At 36.7% G+C, this 14,863-nt stretch overlaps 3 protein-coding genes across 7 annotated transcripts in view; all 3 read left to right on the top strand.

The window, feature by feature from the left end:
* The window catches only part of LOC148174095 (uncharacterized), a 71,259-nt gene extending 59,983 nt beyond the window's left edge, over positions 1–11,276 (top strand). For 4 of the 5 annotated variants that reach the window (XM_088035904.1, XM_088035902.1, XM_088035901.1 and 1 more), the window contains exons 6-20: positions 676–879; positions 3,138–3,238; positions 5,966–6,114; positions 6,181–6,248; positions 6,298–6,444; positions 6,491–6,641; positions 7,511–7,605; positions 7,655–8,116; positions 8,173–8,283; positions 8,339–8,494; positions 8,544–8,771; positions 8,817–9,022; positions 9,075–9,592; positions 10,365–10,486; positions 10,543–11,276. In XM_088035904.1, the coding sequence (XP_087892030.1) occupies positions 676–879; positions 3,138–3,238; positions 5,966–6,114; positions 6,181–6,248; positions 6,298–6,444; positions 6,491–6,641; positions 7,511–7,605; positions 7,655–8,116; positions 8,173–8,283; positions 8,339–8,494; positions 8,544–8,771; positions 8,817–9,022; positions 9,075–9,592; positions 10,365–10,486; positions 10,543–10,635 (2,811 nt within the window). In that variant the 3' untranslated portion in view covers positions 10,636–11,276. Of the gene's footprint in view, positions 1–675; positions 880–3,137; positions 3,239–5,965; positions 6,115–6,180; positions 6,249–6,297; positions 6,445–6,490; positions 6,642–7,510; positions 7,606–7,654; positions 8,117–8,172; positions 8,284–8,338; positions 8,495–8,543; positions 8,772–8,816; positions 9,023–9,074; positions 9,593–9,669; positions 9,707–10,364; positions 10,487–10,542 lie in introns of those variants that run through there. The other variant, XM_088035903.1, reaches the window with a different exon arrangement.
* A 46-nt stretch (positions 11,277–11,322) lies between these two features.
* Positions 11,323–13,017, top strand: PIG-A (phosphatidylinositol glycan anchor biosynthesis class A). The gene is made up of 8 exons (XM_088037208.1): positions 11,323–11,398; positions 11,450–11,786; positions 11,825–12,059; positions 12,106–12,235; positions 12,285–12,452; positions 12,499–12,596; positions 12,646–12,817; positions 12,865–13,017. The coding sequence occupies exons 1-8, from the start codon at positions 11,382–11,384 to the stop codon at positions 13,013–13,015; spliced, it is 1,308 nt and encodes a 435-aa protein (XP_087893334.1). The 5' UTR covers positions 11,323–11,381; the 3' UTR covers positions 13,016–13,017.
* A 365-nt stretch (positions 13,018–13,382) lies between these two features.
* LOC148174097 (lysosomal phospholipase A and acyltransferase-like) lies at positions 13,383–14,761 on the top strand. Its single transcript, XM_088036789.1, is given in 5 exon segments — positions 13,383–13,440; positions 13,530–13,745; positions 13,814–13,855; positions 13,918–14,076; positions 14,129–14,761. Coding segments are annotated over 5 exon segments (996 nt in total). The 3' UTR covers positions 14,650–14,761.
* Positions 14,762–14,863: the final 102 nt, after the last annotated feature.

A 14,863-nucleotide genomic window follows, 5' to 3' on the forward strand; every position in this document is an offset into this window, starting at 1 on the left:
TCATGTTTTTCATGTGTTTGTTGCCTGACTAATAAAAGCCTGAAAATTTGCCAGCAGCTTTCACTATTAAAGCTGCACAATTTCAGGAAAAGTCGATTCAATACGAAACGTTCTTTATAGAAAAATCCATTACCGTTTGCTGCTACCAGTCAATGGAAATCTATTCAAACTATGATTTATTGTGTGGACTTTTGGTATTTTATTAATTTCGAGTTTTGTTGGTACAGAGTGTTACTTTTTGCAGTTCATTAATGATTTGCTTCTGGGAGCTTAATTGTAAAAAATGTTTGAACGAAACTCCTACGCTGCCGGTGCCACGACCGGCGAAAAAATTCGAAGGGTGGTTTTAACAATTTTACATTTTTGAAGCCCGGCGTCTATGAAGATATCATCAGTTACTACATTGAAACCCGTCATTGGTATTGACGTCGTTAAAAGTTTGATACGACACCAGCACAACGCGCTCTGACGTAATTAGCTTTACATTTAGTGAAGCCATGCTGAAAGATGCACGATAAAACGAATTCGCTATTGATTTCTACAAAAAACTTTTTTATTAAAACTGCAATTACATAGTTTCCGCCCACATCGATTCAATGTCGTATTAATTACATGTTTCGCATGCTAGTTTGAAAGCTCGTAACTTCTTTCCTTAATATTGCGTGTTTGTTCCAGGTCCGTTCAAGAAGCTTAAACCATTTGGATACTTTAGAAATGAGGCAAGGTGTTATTTCGACCACGGATCCTGCTTTGAAGGACTCAAGGTCGGAACCAGATTGTACCCGACCAGCACTTGCGCCTCCTTCAGTCACTCCGGAACCGGTAACACCCACCAGGGAAAATCCACCGGCCCGGAAACACATGCTTAGTAGATCTCAAGTAAGTTCTGCATAGTTTATGAAGGGGTTTGCTCTGTTGGGCTTTTTGGCCTGATGTATGTCGGTCACAACACAACATTTAATTCCACTTTGCTCGGAAGAGCAACTTTGGAAAGTTTATCCGCAAAGTTGTAATCGATGATGGTCTTATAACTTTTATGACAATAACTAAGGGAGAAGAATCTTTTTTCGATATTTATATGCTGCGTGGAACCTTGATTTCCTCACAAACTCTCTGGAATAAAACAGATATTTGATCAAATGCAAATTTACGCTGTCAACTCGCATAAAGCCGTAGAAAATTCGGAACGAGACAACTTGCATCGTTGCTAAAGAGATATCATTTTATCGTTTTCGTGAAGATTGGATTACTTTAATTAAGAGCAGACAATCTTCAAAACAGCTGATGAAATATATTGCTAACCCGGCGCATCCACCAAAACGCTAAAAATGTTTGGCTTCAAAATCAATAATTATTGATTTTTAATTATAATTCCTGAGATATTAACTAAGCTAAGCCTGAACAAACCTTGAAAATCCATGAAACTTGTCTAACTAAAGTTTCAGATCAAATAAAAATGTTAAATTGTTCAAAAGAAGCCGCTGAAGTAAAGTGATACGTATAAAAAAAGTGAGGCAATTTACATAATTAAATAATTCTTTTATTTAAAATTTCTATAGACATTCAGTCGGGTCTTTGAACATTTAAATTAAAGTTACAATTAACTTTTAATTGAAATTAAATTACTTTTTGATTTGTTTTGGTTACATCTAGAAATCCGCTTTAGCAAGACAAATTTTGATGTTTAAATTGCAAATGAAAGGACTGTGGGCGAATCTTTAGTTTTATTATGTTGGGTGAAGAGTGACGAAAAATAAAGATTTATTTCAAAATTATGAACAATATTACTTCAAATAAAGTTTAAACTGTTTGTGAAACGTATAAAGAAAAAAATTTACGAGATACGACGGAAGACAATAAGAAAAAAACTCGTTTGCCCAACTTAAAACCTTGGGGACTTTTCTTTGTAAAGAGAGACATAAAAATAAATATAAATCTTGAAATCGCATTTCATGTTGCTACTTACAACTGTACTCTTATTAAAGTATGTCCGTTTCTACAATAAAAAAGTTTTATTTTAGAAATCAAATTGGATATACAAAATCCAGCAATTATAATGTTATTTTTAAACCAAGACAATTTCTACAATGCTTTGCTAATTAATGCGACATCGTTCGAACTCTGACAAAGCCATTCATCTGCGCAACCAATTAATTTGAACAGACATTTGTTCTTGAAATGCTACTATTGCATGCGGGGTCCAGATAATAAAGGTTCTGTCAGCAGTCTTCTTCTATTTAAACGGCCTGTCATCCGGAAAATTCCTCTTCCAAACGCGATTATACATATAATCAATACACGTTACCGACATACGAAGCTTTGAAATCAAAAATCTCTCGAGCAGCTTAATAGCGTGCCAATCCTGTGACTACGCTCATTCATATTCAGCGACCACTAACAAATGGAAACGGAGAAGGTCTTCCAGTAAGTGGCACTTTTAGGTTGAATGGCGGCGAAAAAAGCCCCACAGCTTAAGTGTAAACATCAAGATTAAACTACCTTAATTAAATAAGCTTTCAGTATTGTCTTTTAATTCCTCGTTCCGTGGATCCTGATTATCACCATTTTGCTGATGATTTTTCCATTTCCGGGGAGCGGGCTTAACTCACGTCGAGTGTCTGCATTTAAAATTAAAGCTCCATTATTGACTGTACACGACCTCCTTGTCTGTTCCGAGCGGAAATTTAAACGGCTTTTAATAGTGTCCATTTTGAACCATTTTTGAACATCCGGGGTGTTCACCCTGTGAAAGATTGACCTCTCTTCTGTAAACTTTTCCACTTCCGCCGATGTCCCGAAGGCAAAATGGATTCCTCCTGCATTCTAGATGTTTCGGAACGAATTTCATCTAACGAATGCCCACTGAGATTGTAAAAAACACGGTTCCTGTTTGTCCTTTCCAATAAAAAATTAAGTAACTTTTTTGCTTGTTGCGGAGGAAAAACTGTCTAAATATCCGAATCCGGAAAATCCTACTATCTGAGTTTATTTTTAACGTTCGCAGCCTCATATAAATTATCGGCTAGGGTTCATTTTTTCTACATAAAGGATCCATTTATAAAACTCGTTTCACGAACAATTTATTTCAGCTATAATTAATTTAATGACATTTAAGTTGATTGTGTTCTTTTTTGCAGAAATCGAGCAGTGAGTGTTTCACTGTGAACTTTGAAGTAGGGGATGAAGCTACTTGGGATAATGAATTATTGTATAACGCTCAACACGGGATCTCATTACAGTAAGTGTTGTTATAATTCCATTTTAACTTAATTAACTCCATTAGTTATTTATGAATCTTTAGCGAATTGTTAAATCGTCTCACACATAAACAAAATCTTTAATTCGCGAATTTAATTTAGCTCAGAAACTTGTTCCCTGTCCAAACAACAGGATTTGCCATTGATAGGTGATTCAATTTACGGTTTGTTTCATTTTATTGCAGCCGAACAGAAAAACAACCAAAACGTTGCTTCGATTTTTCATCTGTAATCAGAGGCCTTTTATTCAGTTTTAACGACTACAGTTATTAAATTTCGTTCGTTTTCTCTATAATTATAGAATACAGAACGTAAGTTAGTTTGAACAAAGGACTCGTTAATAGTTGGAATTATTTCTTGCCTTCATTATTGACATAACTGAAAAAAGTTGTTTACTGAAGTCGAATACGTATTAGTAATACCAACTTAAACACGTTTCTACTAGTTGCACGTTTTGATTTCGACAAATTGATTGACATCATATTTTTTCAAGTCCAGCTCCAATTTCACTGACAACAACTTCGGTGAAGTTCAAAGTTGTTTTACCGATCGATAAATTAATTTGTTTTACCACCTGTGGTTGCAGCATTGTTCACATGTTTTTCTTTGGCGTCGAGGCGGGTAATAAGTCAGAAATTGAAGAGTTTTTTTAATTAAACTTTATTTTACATGCTATTATCTTTTTACATGTAATAAATAAAATGTATTTTGGTGTAAACTAAATATCCATCAAGAACACTGCGAGAATTTAAAGAATATAAATCCCATTTACCCGTTTTACAGGCGCCAAATTTAAAATGCGGTGCTGTGATCGGTCGTTCATTTTTTAAGACTTCTTCAATTGCTGTGGAATTCCAAAAAAAAACTGTCACATTTATCAAATTGTCACTAAATAATATGAGCATCAATGAAAAACTTGTTTTGTTATTTTCAGTGCAGATTAGCTGATATTTTATATTTTTTATCAAGATATTTTGCGATTAGTAAAAAACTTGACAGTTCCTTGTGGAGCCATCTATTAAACAAAACTGACATGTATCCACTACAGATATCTAACTTACCTCTTTCAAATCCTGGTGATCTCTAAAATTGTAAAATTAGTAAATCGGTATATTCTCTACAGGTAAAATGACGTTTAGAGACAAAATATCGACTCGAGAGACTCGAGAGACTCGAAAAGTTCTCAAAAATCACAGAAATTCAATAAAATTTAGATTAAAAATTCAAAAAAATTTGAAAAATCTTAAAAAACAAGAAATTCGATAACATTAAATAATTTTGACGTCTTATTAAAATTTCCATGCTTACTGCATTCTGCCTTTGAATTTTAAATGATACTCACGTCATATTAGTCTCATGGTCATTATAAGAATGGAAATATTATCAATAATTAGTCAAGGTTAACTATCGATTTTACTATACCAAAATGCATAAATAGTTTTGTTTCTAATATTAGTTGAACTTTATTTAGGTGGGTGTACTGAGTTTACTTATTGTTAGAAAAACAATCTTAAATATTAATAAATGCAAGCAATGAAAAACGATTGTTCAAAATTACGAGTGTATAATTAAATTAGAGACTAAAATTAATAGGTTTACGTTCCCTTAACACCTTCTCGGTAATAATTATTATAATTAGGTAGATAATGATATAACAATAATTATTGAAAGCGTTTGCAAACTTTGTACTTAACTTAATCAATAATAGAATTAGAGAAACATATTAATACTGAAGTCCCAATAATCTTTTTATGCAAGTGTTCAAAATTATTCCGGAAATGCTTCCATCGATTTAAAAAAAAGAAATGATCCAACTGTTGCTAAGCGATTTGCAACGTGGCCGTTGCAAACACTTTACAATCCCTTATAAGTTCCTTATTGATTTTTTAGGATAAAAATAAAGTCCATACGAGAGATAATTCGAAATTTTTTCTCCGATCTAAGCGAATTATGTAGATCTACCCCCATTGTAAAAATTTCGTTTGGAAATCCAGTAAAACCTTTCTTTCTCTATCCTCTAAAAGTTGAAAACCGGCGATCTTTATTTAGTTTGAAAGTCGTTCATGTTCCGCCCGCTTTCTTGTTAACAATAAGCAAATTGCGGATCATTTTTATTTATATTAATCGATTGCTAACACGGAGCACTCTAGCTATCAATTTCCGTGGAATTTTTTTAGTCCCCTGAGAGCTGTTCTCTGCGATATTTATCATACACCAAAGTAATGTTTTTTGTTGGGTGCACTTTGTGAAAAGTACAATTTAATGAACACCCTATCTTTCCGTATACTTCCATTTTCATGAAAGCATTGTATGGCAAGACCTAAAACGCTTTTTATGTCTGATATATGTAATTTTTTATCGGAGTGTTTGAACGTCATCCCGGCGTAATAAATCGCGGGATTAATTCGTATTCCAATAACCAGAACGTATGAACGAGGTGATAAAAATGGTTTTTAATTATACTTGGAGATATAATTGATTTAAGTGAATCAGATCGGTAATTAAAACGGATGTCAAACTTTCCGAATTGAATCACTCAACGAGTAACCTAATAGAGGGACAAAAAGGTTGTGCCGTCGTCCTAGCAACAGGGTTTGCCTAGGCTGTAGGCTTATTAGGGCGCCGAACAGTTGCCAACTAAAAGACAATCCAATTAATTCCGTTTATTTTAATTGCTGTTATTTAACTTGAGAATTTGTTTTCTTCAGAGAGTCCTTGGCAAAAATATGCGAATTTAGGAACATCGATCTGTCGTCGTGCGACGCAAGGTTGTTGGACAAGGAGTCCATCACCGAAACCATTCTTCCTTTTACCACGGACACCGGTTACTTGGTCGGAAGACACATTCGAATCACCGGTAAACATTTATCTTTCAATCAAACTTAACATGCACAACGCACCACTCTAATCCTCTCTTTTACAGCAAAGGAACCCAGCAATAAGAAACTCTCGGGGTCACTCCACGGTAATCATTCGAGAAAGCAATCGGGAGTAAGTTTTCCGTGGTCTCGATTCCACCAAACTAAGTTGAAATTTACAGAGTTCGCGGCCTCGCACAACTAGTTTCTTTAGTTCAAGTACGGAAGAGCCGAGTGTAATAGCAAGCTCGACTTTGTCGCTCCACGAGGCCGATCAGAGCAAAAAACAAATCAAACAGAGATTGACGGCCTTCTTCGGAAACAGCAAGGTAACTGAAACATTTCTACGGCAAATGTTTGCAAAACCCTTTTCAGGATTCAAAATACGAACTTCTCATCGAGCAGTTGGATAAATATTCAAAGCAAGGTATTCCCAATAACGTGAGTTACCCTCCAGGCCAATGTCCAGAAGTGGATGCTCTCTATAACTTGGAAGATGACTGGAGGGAAATCATAGATGACAGTGGTAAGTCTCAATCATCCGTCGCAAGATCGTAGACGTGTCAATGATCAAAGATTCCGCGCAGATATTGAAATTTATTTCGGTTTCAATGAACCAAACAAAAAGTTGCGTCGTGTTCTATTAAAAATGGGACGGGGATTTAGTCAAATTGAAAACGATTGGAATTTATTCACTTCTAAAGAGAAGAGTGCGCTCCTTTGCTTCATATTCCACTCCAGTAAATTTTCTAATTTTGTTGATTATCTAGTGGAAACTCTTATCTTCTTACAAGTTGGTAAGCCGGATCAAATTTTTCCATGTTTGTGCTAATATGCATATAAAGTGAAATTGAAAATAAAAAATGAAACTAAAACGCTTTATTTTAGGAAAAGTGTTTTGTCCCCACGTCATGTCAATAATCATAACAATTTTTTTTACAAGCAGCGATTCCAGACTCTTTATTAAGTCCCTGCGACCCTGAAAATCCGCGATAACATAAATAAATTACATAAAGAGCCGTCCTGTAATATTCACGGTATTGTGTCCTTGTGCTCTTGCAACATTTTATCTAACAAATCTCTGCTTCTAAGTCACGTCCATTTCTTTGCTTCGCGCTTCGGTCTCAATTAAATAAAACTGTCTGCTCGCAGTTCATCCAGACCGTGCCGATAGGAATTAAACATTACAAGATATCCTCGTACGAGATTGTCCTCGGGAAACTGAGTCCCTGCTTAAATGAATTAAAACGGAATCTTTTTGAATTGAAACCAAATCAGTGGAAAGTTTTTCCTGCCTTTAGCGGAATTATTCAAATTACAGATTGATTCGTTAGCCTCAAAGAAAACTCGCGAGAATTTCAATTAATCATTCCTTTTAATGGTCGTTATTTTCAGAGCTTAACGAAAAACAGCAACAGCAACAGACTGCCTTGTGGGAGTTGATAAAGAGTGAAGTTTCGTACATAAAGACGTTAAAAGTCGTCACTGATGTAAATATTTCAGTTTAGTTTAGTTCTTATCAATCAACATGTGTTTCAGTTGTTTCTCGCGTGTTTAAAGGATTTACAGTCGCACCACAAGCTTCTCACTGAAATTAACACGGACAAACTTTTCTCAAACATAACGGAAATTTTGGACTCGAACGTGATATTTTGGCGAATCACGTTATTTCCGTTGATAAAGGACATGCGACATCTCAAACGTACAACTTGCATCGAAAACATGTTAGAAGGGTTCTCAACGATTCATGAGAGCTTCCGACCATATTATAAATACTGCGCTGAACAGTCACGATGTCAGCATTATTGTCGCGAAAATATGGACAGTGAGGTGTTTACCGCATACCTGACGTGGTGTGAGAGCCAAAAAGAATGTAACAGATTGAGATTGATGGATATTCTCGTCCAACCTATGCAAAGACTGACTAAGTATGGCCTCCTCTTGAAAGCCATTCTCAAAAATACGGACGAAGATGTGGAGAGAGAAAGTCTCCAGACAATGGTAAAGAACGACACTCTTGTGGTAGCTAGCTCATTGTGTTAAAAAAAACCTTTTAGATCAGAAGGGTGGATGACTTGGTGGTTGACGTAAACGCGAGCCTGAAGCGGAAACAAGACAACGAAAGACTGAAAGGGATAATAGCAAGAATAGAAAGTTACGATATTGTGGTAATAGAGATACGTTCAATTAAGATTGCTTCAGCTACTGTTTTTGTTTTGATAGGAGAGCAAAGACGACGACGTCGACAGGATTCTAAAGAAAGAAAAATGTTACACTCATCTCGATTTGACGAGACCTATGTTGAACTGTCCCGGGGACAGAAAAAGACATCTTTTACTCGAAGGCGATCTCAAACTCAAAGACAGCGGAACTTCTAAAGTAAGTAGGATTGTCTCGTGTGTACCTTTTATAACAAAGTTTGTTTCAGTTGGAGGTCCACTGTTTCCTTCTCACTGACATGTTGCTTATTTGTAAACCTTCTACGAAAAAAGGGGGTGCCACTATGCGCGTTGTGCGACAACCTTACTTAGTTGATAGATTAGTTGTTTCCGAATTACAAAGAGAAACTCCCAGTTTAGCGGTAATTTACAAAAACGAATTTGATATGGCTGTGGCTGCGTTTATATTACAAAACAACGACGCGAAGAAACTTAAGGTGAGATATTAATGCGAGGTCCAGAAATCACTCTTGTCATTTCAGGGTTGGAAAGATGGAATCGCTAAAGCTCAAGCTTTGTACGCTCAAGCGAAACAGCCTACGTTCATCCCGGATGAACAAATTGACGTTGAGTACAACTTAGAATGTAATCTGGAGACTGACTACCACAGCCTTCAGCTGGCACCAAGGTCTCCTCTCGCCACGTCTTCCCGTGCCAGTAGAGTCTCTAGTCTCGCCCACAGCCACAGGTATTTTCCCCAACAATTTAATAAAAAAGTAAATTCCCGAATTCCCTTACAGCGGTTCAGTGGAAATGAACGACCAATCTTCCATCGGTTCGGCGAAAGAGCAATCCCGCGGAGTCTCCATGGACAACGAAAATCGAACGGGCTCGATTTCCAGTGACGAAGGAGTACAACCTCTCCCTCCGGACAAAAGTCCCGTCTCTCAAAAGAACTCTTTCAAAAACCGGTTCTTCAGCAAAACGCCCAATACTCTGTCCGTGCAGCCTTTCGGCAGCTTGGGCCAAAGCCTCCCGAACCTCACTCTCGGTTCTCCCAATGTGGGTAGTTTGAGCCTTAGTCTCAACCAGAACACTTTGTCAGTGCCCAATAACAAAAACGGAGGGCATCTTCTCAGCCCAACGCATCGGGGGATTTCCTACCCTCCACCTTCACCAACTCGCGGAAATCTCAGACGGGGGTTGGCGATTTCACAAAGTAAAAACCCACCTTTGATCAAAACAAGACACATCAATTCAACAGCAACCAGCCAACAAATACCAGCGAGTTTCGACTTCGACGTACCGGTGATAGCAGGTTAGTTGTGGGTGCGATTTCAACTTGTTCTTGTACAAAATGTAACTTTTTTTTTCTTCATTTTTTGTTCACTCTAGAAGAAGAACACTGTGAGCCTACGTAATTTCATTTATTGTGAGTCTTTTGAATGTGAATCATTAGTTTTAGAAGTTTTGTATATTATGAAATGATTGCAAATTTGTGGCAACTCTGCTTTGGATTTCTGGATTAATAAGTTTCCGGGAATTTTAAAAACCACTTAGCTCGTTCCCTCCCGGTTAGGTGGATTATTGGGAAACCCCAATTTCCACCTTTTATCGGTAATAATATACCCATTAATGCGTCAAAGACCCTGTGGTTTATGAGGAATTACCACGAAACTTTTAAATTATGTAAATACCATAAAAACTTTTACAACACATTTCATTGAAGATTGATTAGAGGCGTCACTGATGGGTTTGAAAACACCGTTGAATTGTGTAATGATAATATAAAACTAAAGAAAAATTAGACACGCTTTTCTAATGAAAGTGCCGCTATAAAAACGTCCAATGCCATCAGAGTTTCTTCAAGTTTGATGTGTTATGCTTTCTTAGTTGGACATGATACAAAACTTTTCAAAACTTGTCACTAGACCACTTAGGGTAGCACTATCTAGAATGCAATAGCACTCTTGCATAAAAGCTTTGATTTTCTTGTTCAATCGATACGAAACAAAAACAGACTTCTGCTGCAGTCTTTATATTTTTTTAACTCCCGAGCAGGACGTGTGTATTAATTAAATTTGATGTAGGTGTGTCCCAGTCAGAGGATCAATGCGAATCTTTTAGTCGAGGACATCACCGTCAAGCCATGAAAAGAAATTATAGGAATGATAAGAGATATCATACTGCAGGTGTTGTGGATGATATTAAGGTACTTTGTGAAGTTATTGATGGTTTGTCGTTAAATTATTTGTTTTTTTGTTTTAGAAAAATGATAGCCGAGATGCTAGCATCCACAAACGTTTATCCTGGAATTGCAGTAGTCAAGAACAAAGGCCCCCCAACGAGGACCATACCTAGCATACATTAATAAACTCCCTTGTGTCTTGTATAGTGATCGTTTACTTCTTCTATTTTGTAGTCTGTACAGTACTAGATTTACTAAATTATCTAGTTAGATAAAGAAAAATAACACGACAACTCGGCTTGGGTTTATACGGATTGTACAAAACTGTGGACCAAACGAACCCACAATATCACGAAAACAATAAGATTTAGATGCCAAACAGTTTGGCACATTTACATTCCTATTACATTCCAAAATAAACCTGAGCAATATTGTACCTAATCAAAAGTTCTATTTGGCCTAATCTTTAAAAAATTTTGATAATATTTTAAGTAGGAAATTAGAAATAGATCGCTTTAAAATGATCGAAGTGTCGAGTGGGTCCATGAAAAACATTTGGATTTTTTTGGGTTTTTCAGGAATTACCGATGCTGCGGTTGGACGTAAAAGAAACCGCTTGTTTAAGAAGAAGTCGTTTGTTTTAAACGAAATAGTACAATGAATTTTATATTTTGGTATAAAATTTTATATTTTTTTTCTCGCTTAAGAAGTCTATATTTATTTTAATTACGCTATTGAAAAACTAAGAATTAAAAGAAATGTATCTTTGTTATATTTATTGAGAGAACATCTAATAAATTATTAATTATTACTACGAATGACTAATTGAATTTCCCGCTTCACACTTTCTCCTCAAACGTCACCTGTCACCTGTCAATGTCAAGTTTGTAAATATAACCTAAAATCGTGGAAACAAAACATGGGCTTTAAAATATGGTAAAATAAACGTAAGACGCTTGTTTAATAACTAATTTTCGTGCCCCACAGTATGGTCTCTGATTTTTTCTTCCCCAACATGGGCGGGGTCGAAGAACACATTTATAACCTCTCTCAGTGCTTACTTTTGGAAGGCCACAAAGTCGTTGTAATGACCCACAGCTACGGCGATTGCATAGGAGTCCGTTACAAAACCAATGGCCTCAAAGTTTACTACCTCCCAATCCGAGTTTTTTACAATCAATCAGTTTTACCCGCAATGATTTGCAACGTTCCACTAATCAGATGCATTTTCATAAGAGAACAAATCGAAATTATTCACGGTCACTCGGCGTTTTCAGCATTGGCGCACGAAGCAATGCTTGTGGGAAATTTAATGGGATTAAAAGTAGTTAGTAGGTTAAAAACTTCATAATTGCTGGGTAGACTGTTTTTACAGATCACAGCTTGTTTGGTTTCGCCGACGCCAGTGCTGTCGTCACCAACAAATTACTGCAAATGTCGCTCGCTGACTGTAATCATTGGATCTGTGTGTCCCATACAGGCAAAGAGAACACTGTCTTAAGGGCGAAAGTTAACAGTAAAAGAGTCTCTGTGATCCCCAACGCTGTAGATACGTGCGCATTTACTCCAGATCCTAGTAAAAGATCCCAAAAACACAGTATGTTTGAAAAAGTTTATTGTAAATACTACAATACTGATTTTAGTCACGATAGTGGTGGTTTCACGACTAGTTTACCGAAAAGGTGTCGATTTAACGGCACAAATCATTTCAGAAATGTGCAAAAAGTATGATGACATCAATTTTTTAATAGCTGGAGATGGGCCAAAACGAGGGTATGATAAATTGTCTGTCCTCGAGTTGTAACCAAACATTTATCTTCAGATTACTTGAAGAGATTCGGGAAAGACAGGGTCTTCACGACCGATTGACCCTGTTGGGTAGTTTGGAACACTCCCAAGTACGAAACGTGTTAGTCCAGGGCCATATTTTCCTCAACACGTCACTTACAGAGGCCTATTGCATGGCTATAGTCGAAGCAGTGTCTTGCGGGTGAGGCCTTCTAATCACCCAATTTATTAACAAGACAGAATTTCAGATTGCAAGTTGTCTCCACGAAAGTGGGCGGAATTCCGGAAGTTTTACCCGACGATTTAATTTATTTGACTGAACCCACCGTCCCTGCCTTAATTACCGGTAAATTTCTAAATAGTTTTTTATTAATTGAACGTTTTGCTAATTTTAGGACTTGAAACGGCACTTTGCGACTTAAAAAATCAGAAAGTGCTCTGCCCCTACAGGTGTAATGCCCGAATTAAAATTTATTATAACTGGGAAATTGTTGCTAAAAGGACAGAAATTGTGTACCAAAAAGTTATTCAGGAGAAAACAAAGACTTTGCAGGAGAAGTTGTGGAGGTGAGGCTAACGTCAATGTTTTTCTTTCTCAAATAACATTTTTTTAGCTACAAAACGAGTGGCGTGTGGCCGTTTCTGTTGGTTGCTTCATTGTGCTTTTTAATGTTGAAAGTCTACGATTTATTGTACCCCAGAGAGTATATTGACATTGCCAAAGATTATAATTGCAAGAGAAAAAATAAAGAGAAAAGCTATTAGAACTGATTTTTTCTAATAATTAAAGTTTGGTGGGCTGTCCCGGCGCATCCACCATTTCTGTTCAAAATCCAAATTTGAATCTAAATCTCATCTAACCGAAAGCAATACAATTAATATCTGTCCATTTTATAGATTTAGAGCCTCAAATATTGAATCAATCACGCAATTCATCAAGATCAGGAAGATTCAACAGCAATGTTACGCCACTGTTAGACAAAATTGCCTGACTTGGCCAAAGTACAAATACGCGAATTATCACCCGATTTGGAATTCGTCATCGCCCCCAGTTCACTTATCTTTTTCTTTTCTGCGGGATCACGGATCCTTTTTCTCTTTTCATCAATGTGCCGCCACTGAGTAGGTCAACATGGATGTTATAAATCTGTCAAGAGTGGATCATTTACCCGTTTCACCCGATAAAATTAGTATAATGCTCAATTTATTAACTCATTACGAAAACACATGAGTGATCTATAATCGGGAAAAATTCATTTATCGGAATAAATCTATAAATAAAACCTCGAAATCATTTGTTTATTTATTGTAATTGGAGCGGTAAGCGGTGGATTAAACCCAATAGTGTTAGTTCCTGGAGATGGGGGCTACCAAGTTGAAGCCAAACTCAACAAATCATCAGCAATACATTACATCTGTGAAAAAACTACAACAGAATTTTTTAATATTTGGCTTAACAGGGAGCTGCTAGTTCCTTTACCGTTAGTAGCGAGATGACTGTTTGATGACCTACACGTTATTTGTACTGCAATTACTTGTCAAATAAATACAATAATTTAAAAGGCGCAGAATGCGTTGGCCCAGAAATAAAAAATCCATTTCGGGGTATCAAAAACCGATAGATTATTCAACAACCTTTGGTGCTCATTTTACGCAAATTTGGCAATGACAATACATACTAATCGCACATTCAATGGGGGGTCCTATGGCGCTGCAATTTCTAATTCAGCAGACCCAGGAATGGAAAGACAATTATATTAGGTCTATGGTCACACTTTGCGGAGCGTGGGGAGACTCCATGAAAGCTATAAAAGTCTACGCGATCGGTAAGAAAAATTCGCGTTGAAATCCTTTCCAAAACTAATTTTCCCCAACCAGGTGACGATCTAGGTTCCTACGTCCTCCGAGAAAGCATAATGCGCCAAGAACAAATCACTAATCCAAGTCTAGCCTGGCTCCTTCCTTCCAAACTCTTCTGGAAATCGGACGAAGTTCTAATTGAAACCGACCGTAAAAACATCACTTTAAACAACATCGAATCGTTCTTCACCGCTATCAATTTTCCCGAAAGTTGGAAGATGCACAAAGACACCGAAACCTACCAATCGAACTTCAAACCGCCAGGAGTTGAAGTCCACTGCCTTTATGGTACTGCGGTACCAACTGTTGAGAAATTGTTTTAAAAACCGGGAACATGGTAGGATGGGTAACCGACACTCATCACCGGCGATGGTGATGGTATTGTTAACAGACGCTCGTTGGAAGGCTGTCTCCACTGGAAATCGCTCCAGAAACAAAATGTTTTCACGAAAGAGTTACCTAAGGTGGATCACATGCAGATTCTGAAGGATAACTCTGTGTTGGAATATATCTCGGGACTTATTAACCAAGCTGATTGATATTAATTTTTTGTCTGATGTTTATTAGTTTAGTTATGTAATCATGTTTCTTCCTTTTTCTTTCATAAGTGATGTAATCTCCTTACATTTTGTGATATTTTCAGAATAAATATAAAAAACGTTCGAGTCTGATGCAACAATGAATATTATTTAAGTTACAAAACAACACCATAAAAATTTTAGATGTCGCTTCGGTGCGTTTTCATTATAAAAA

This window comes from Gnatocerus cornutus, chromosome 5, assembly GCF_029298725.1.
Source record: "Gnatocerus cornutus isolate USDA-ARS CGAHR chromosome 5, icGnaCorn1.1, whole genome shotgun sequence".
NCBI classification, from domain to species: domain Eukaryota; kingdom Metazoa; phylum Arthropoda; class Insecta; order Coleoptera; family Tenebrionidae; genus Gnatocerus; species Gnatocerus cornutus.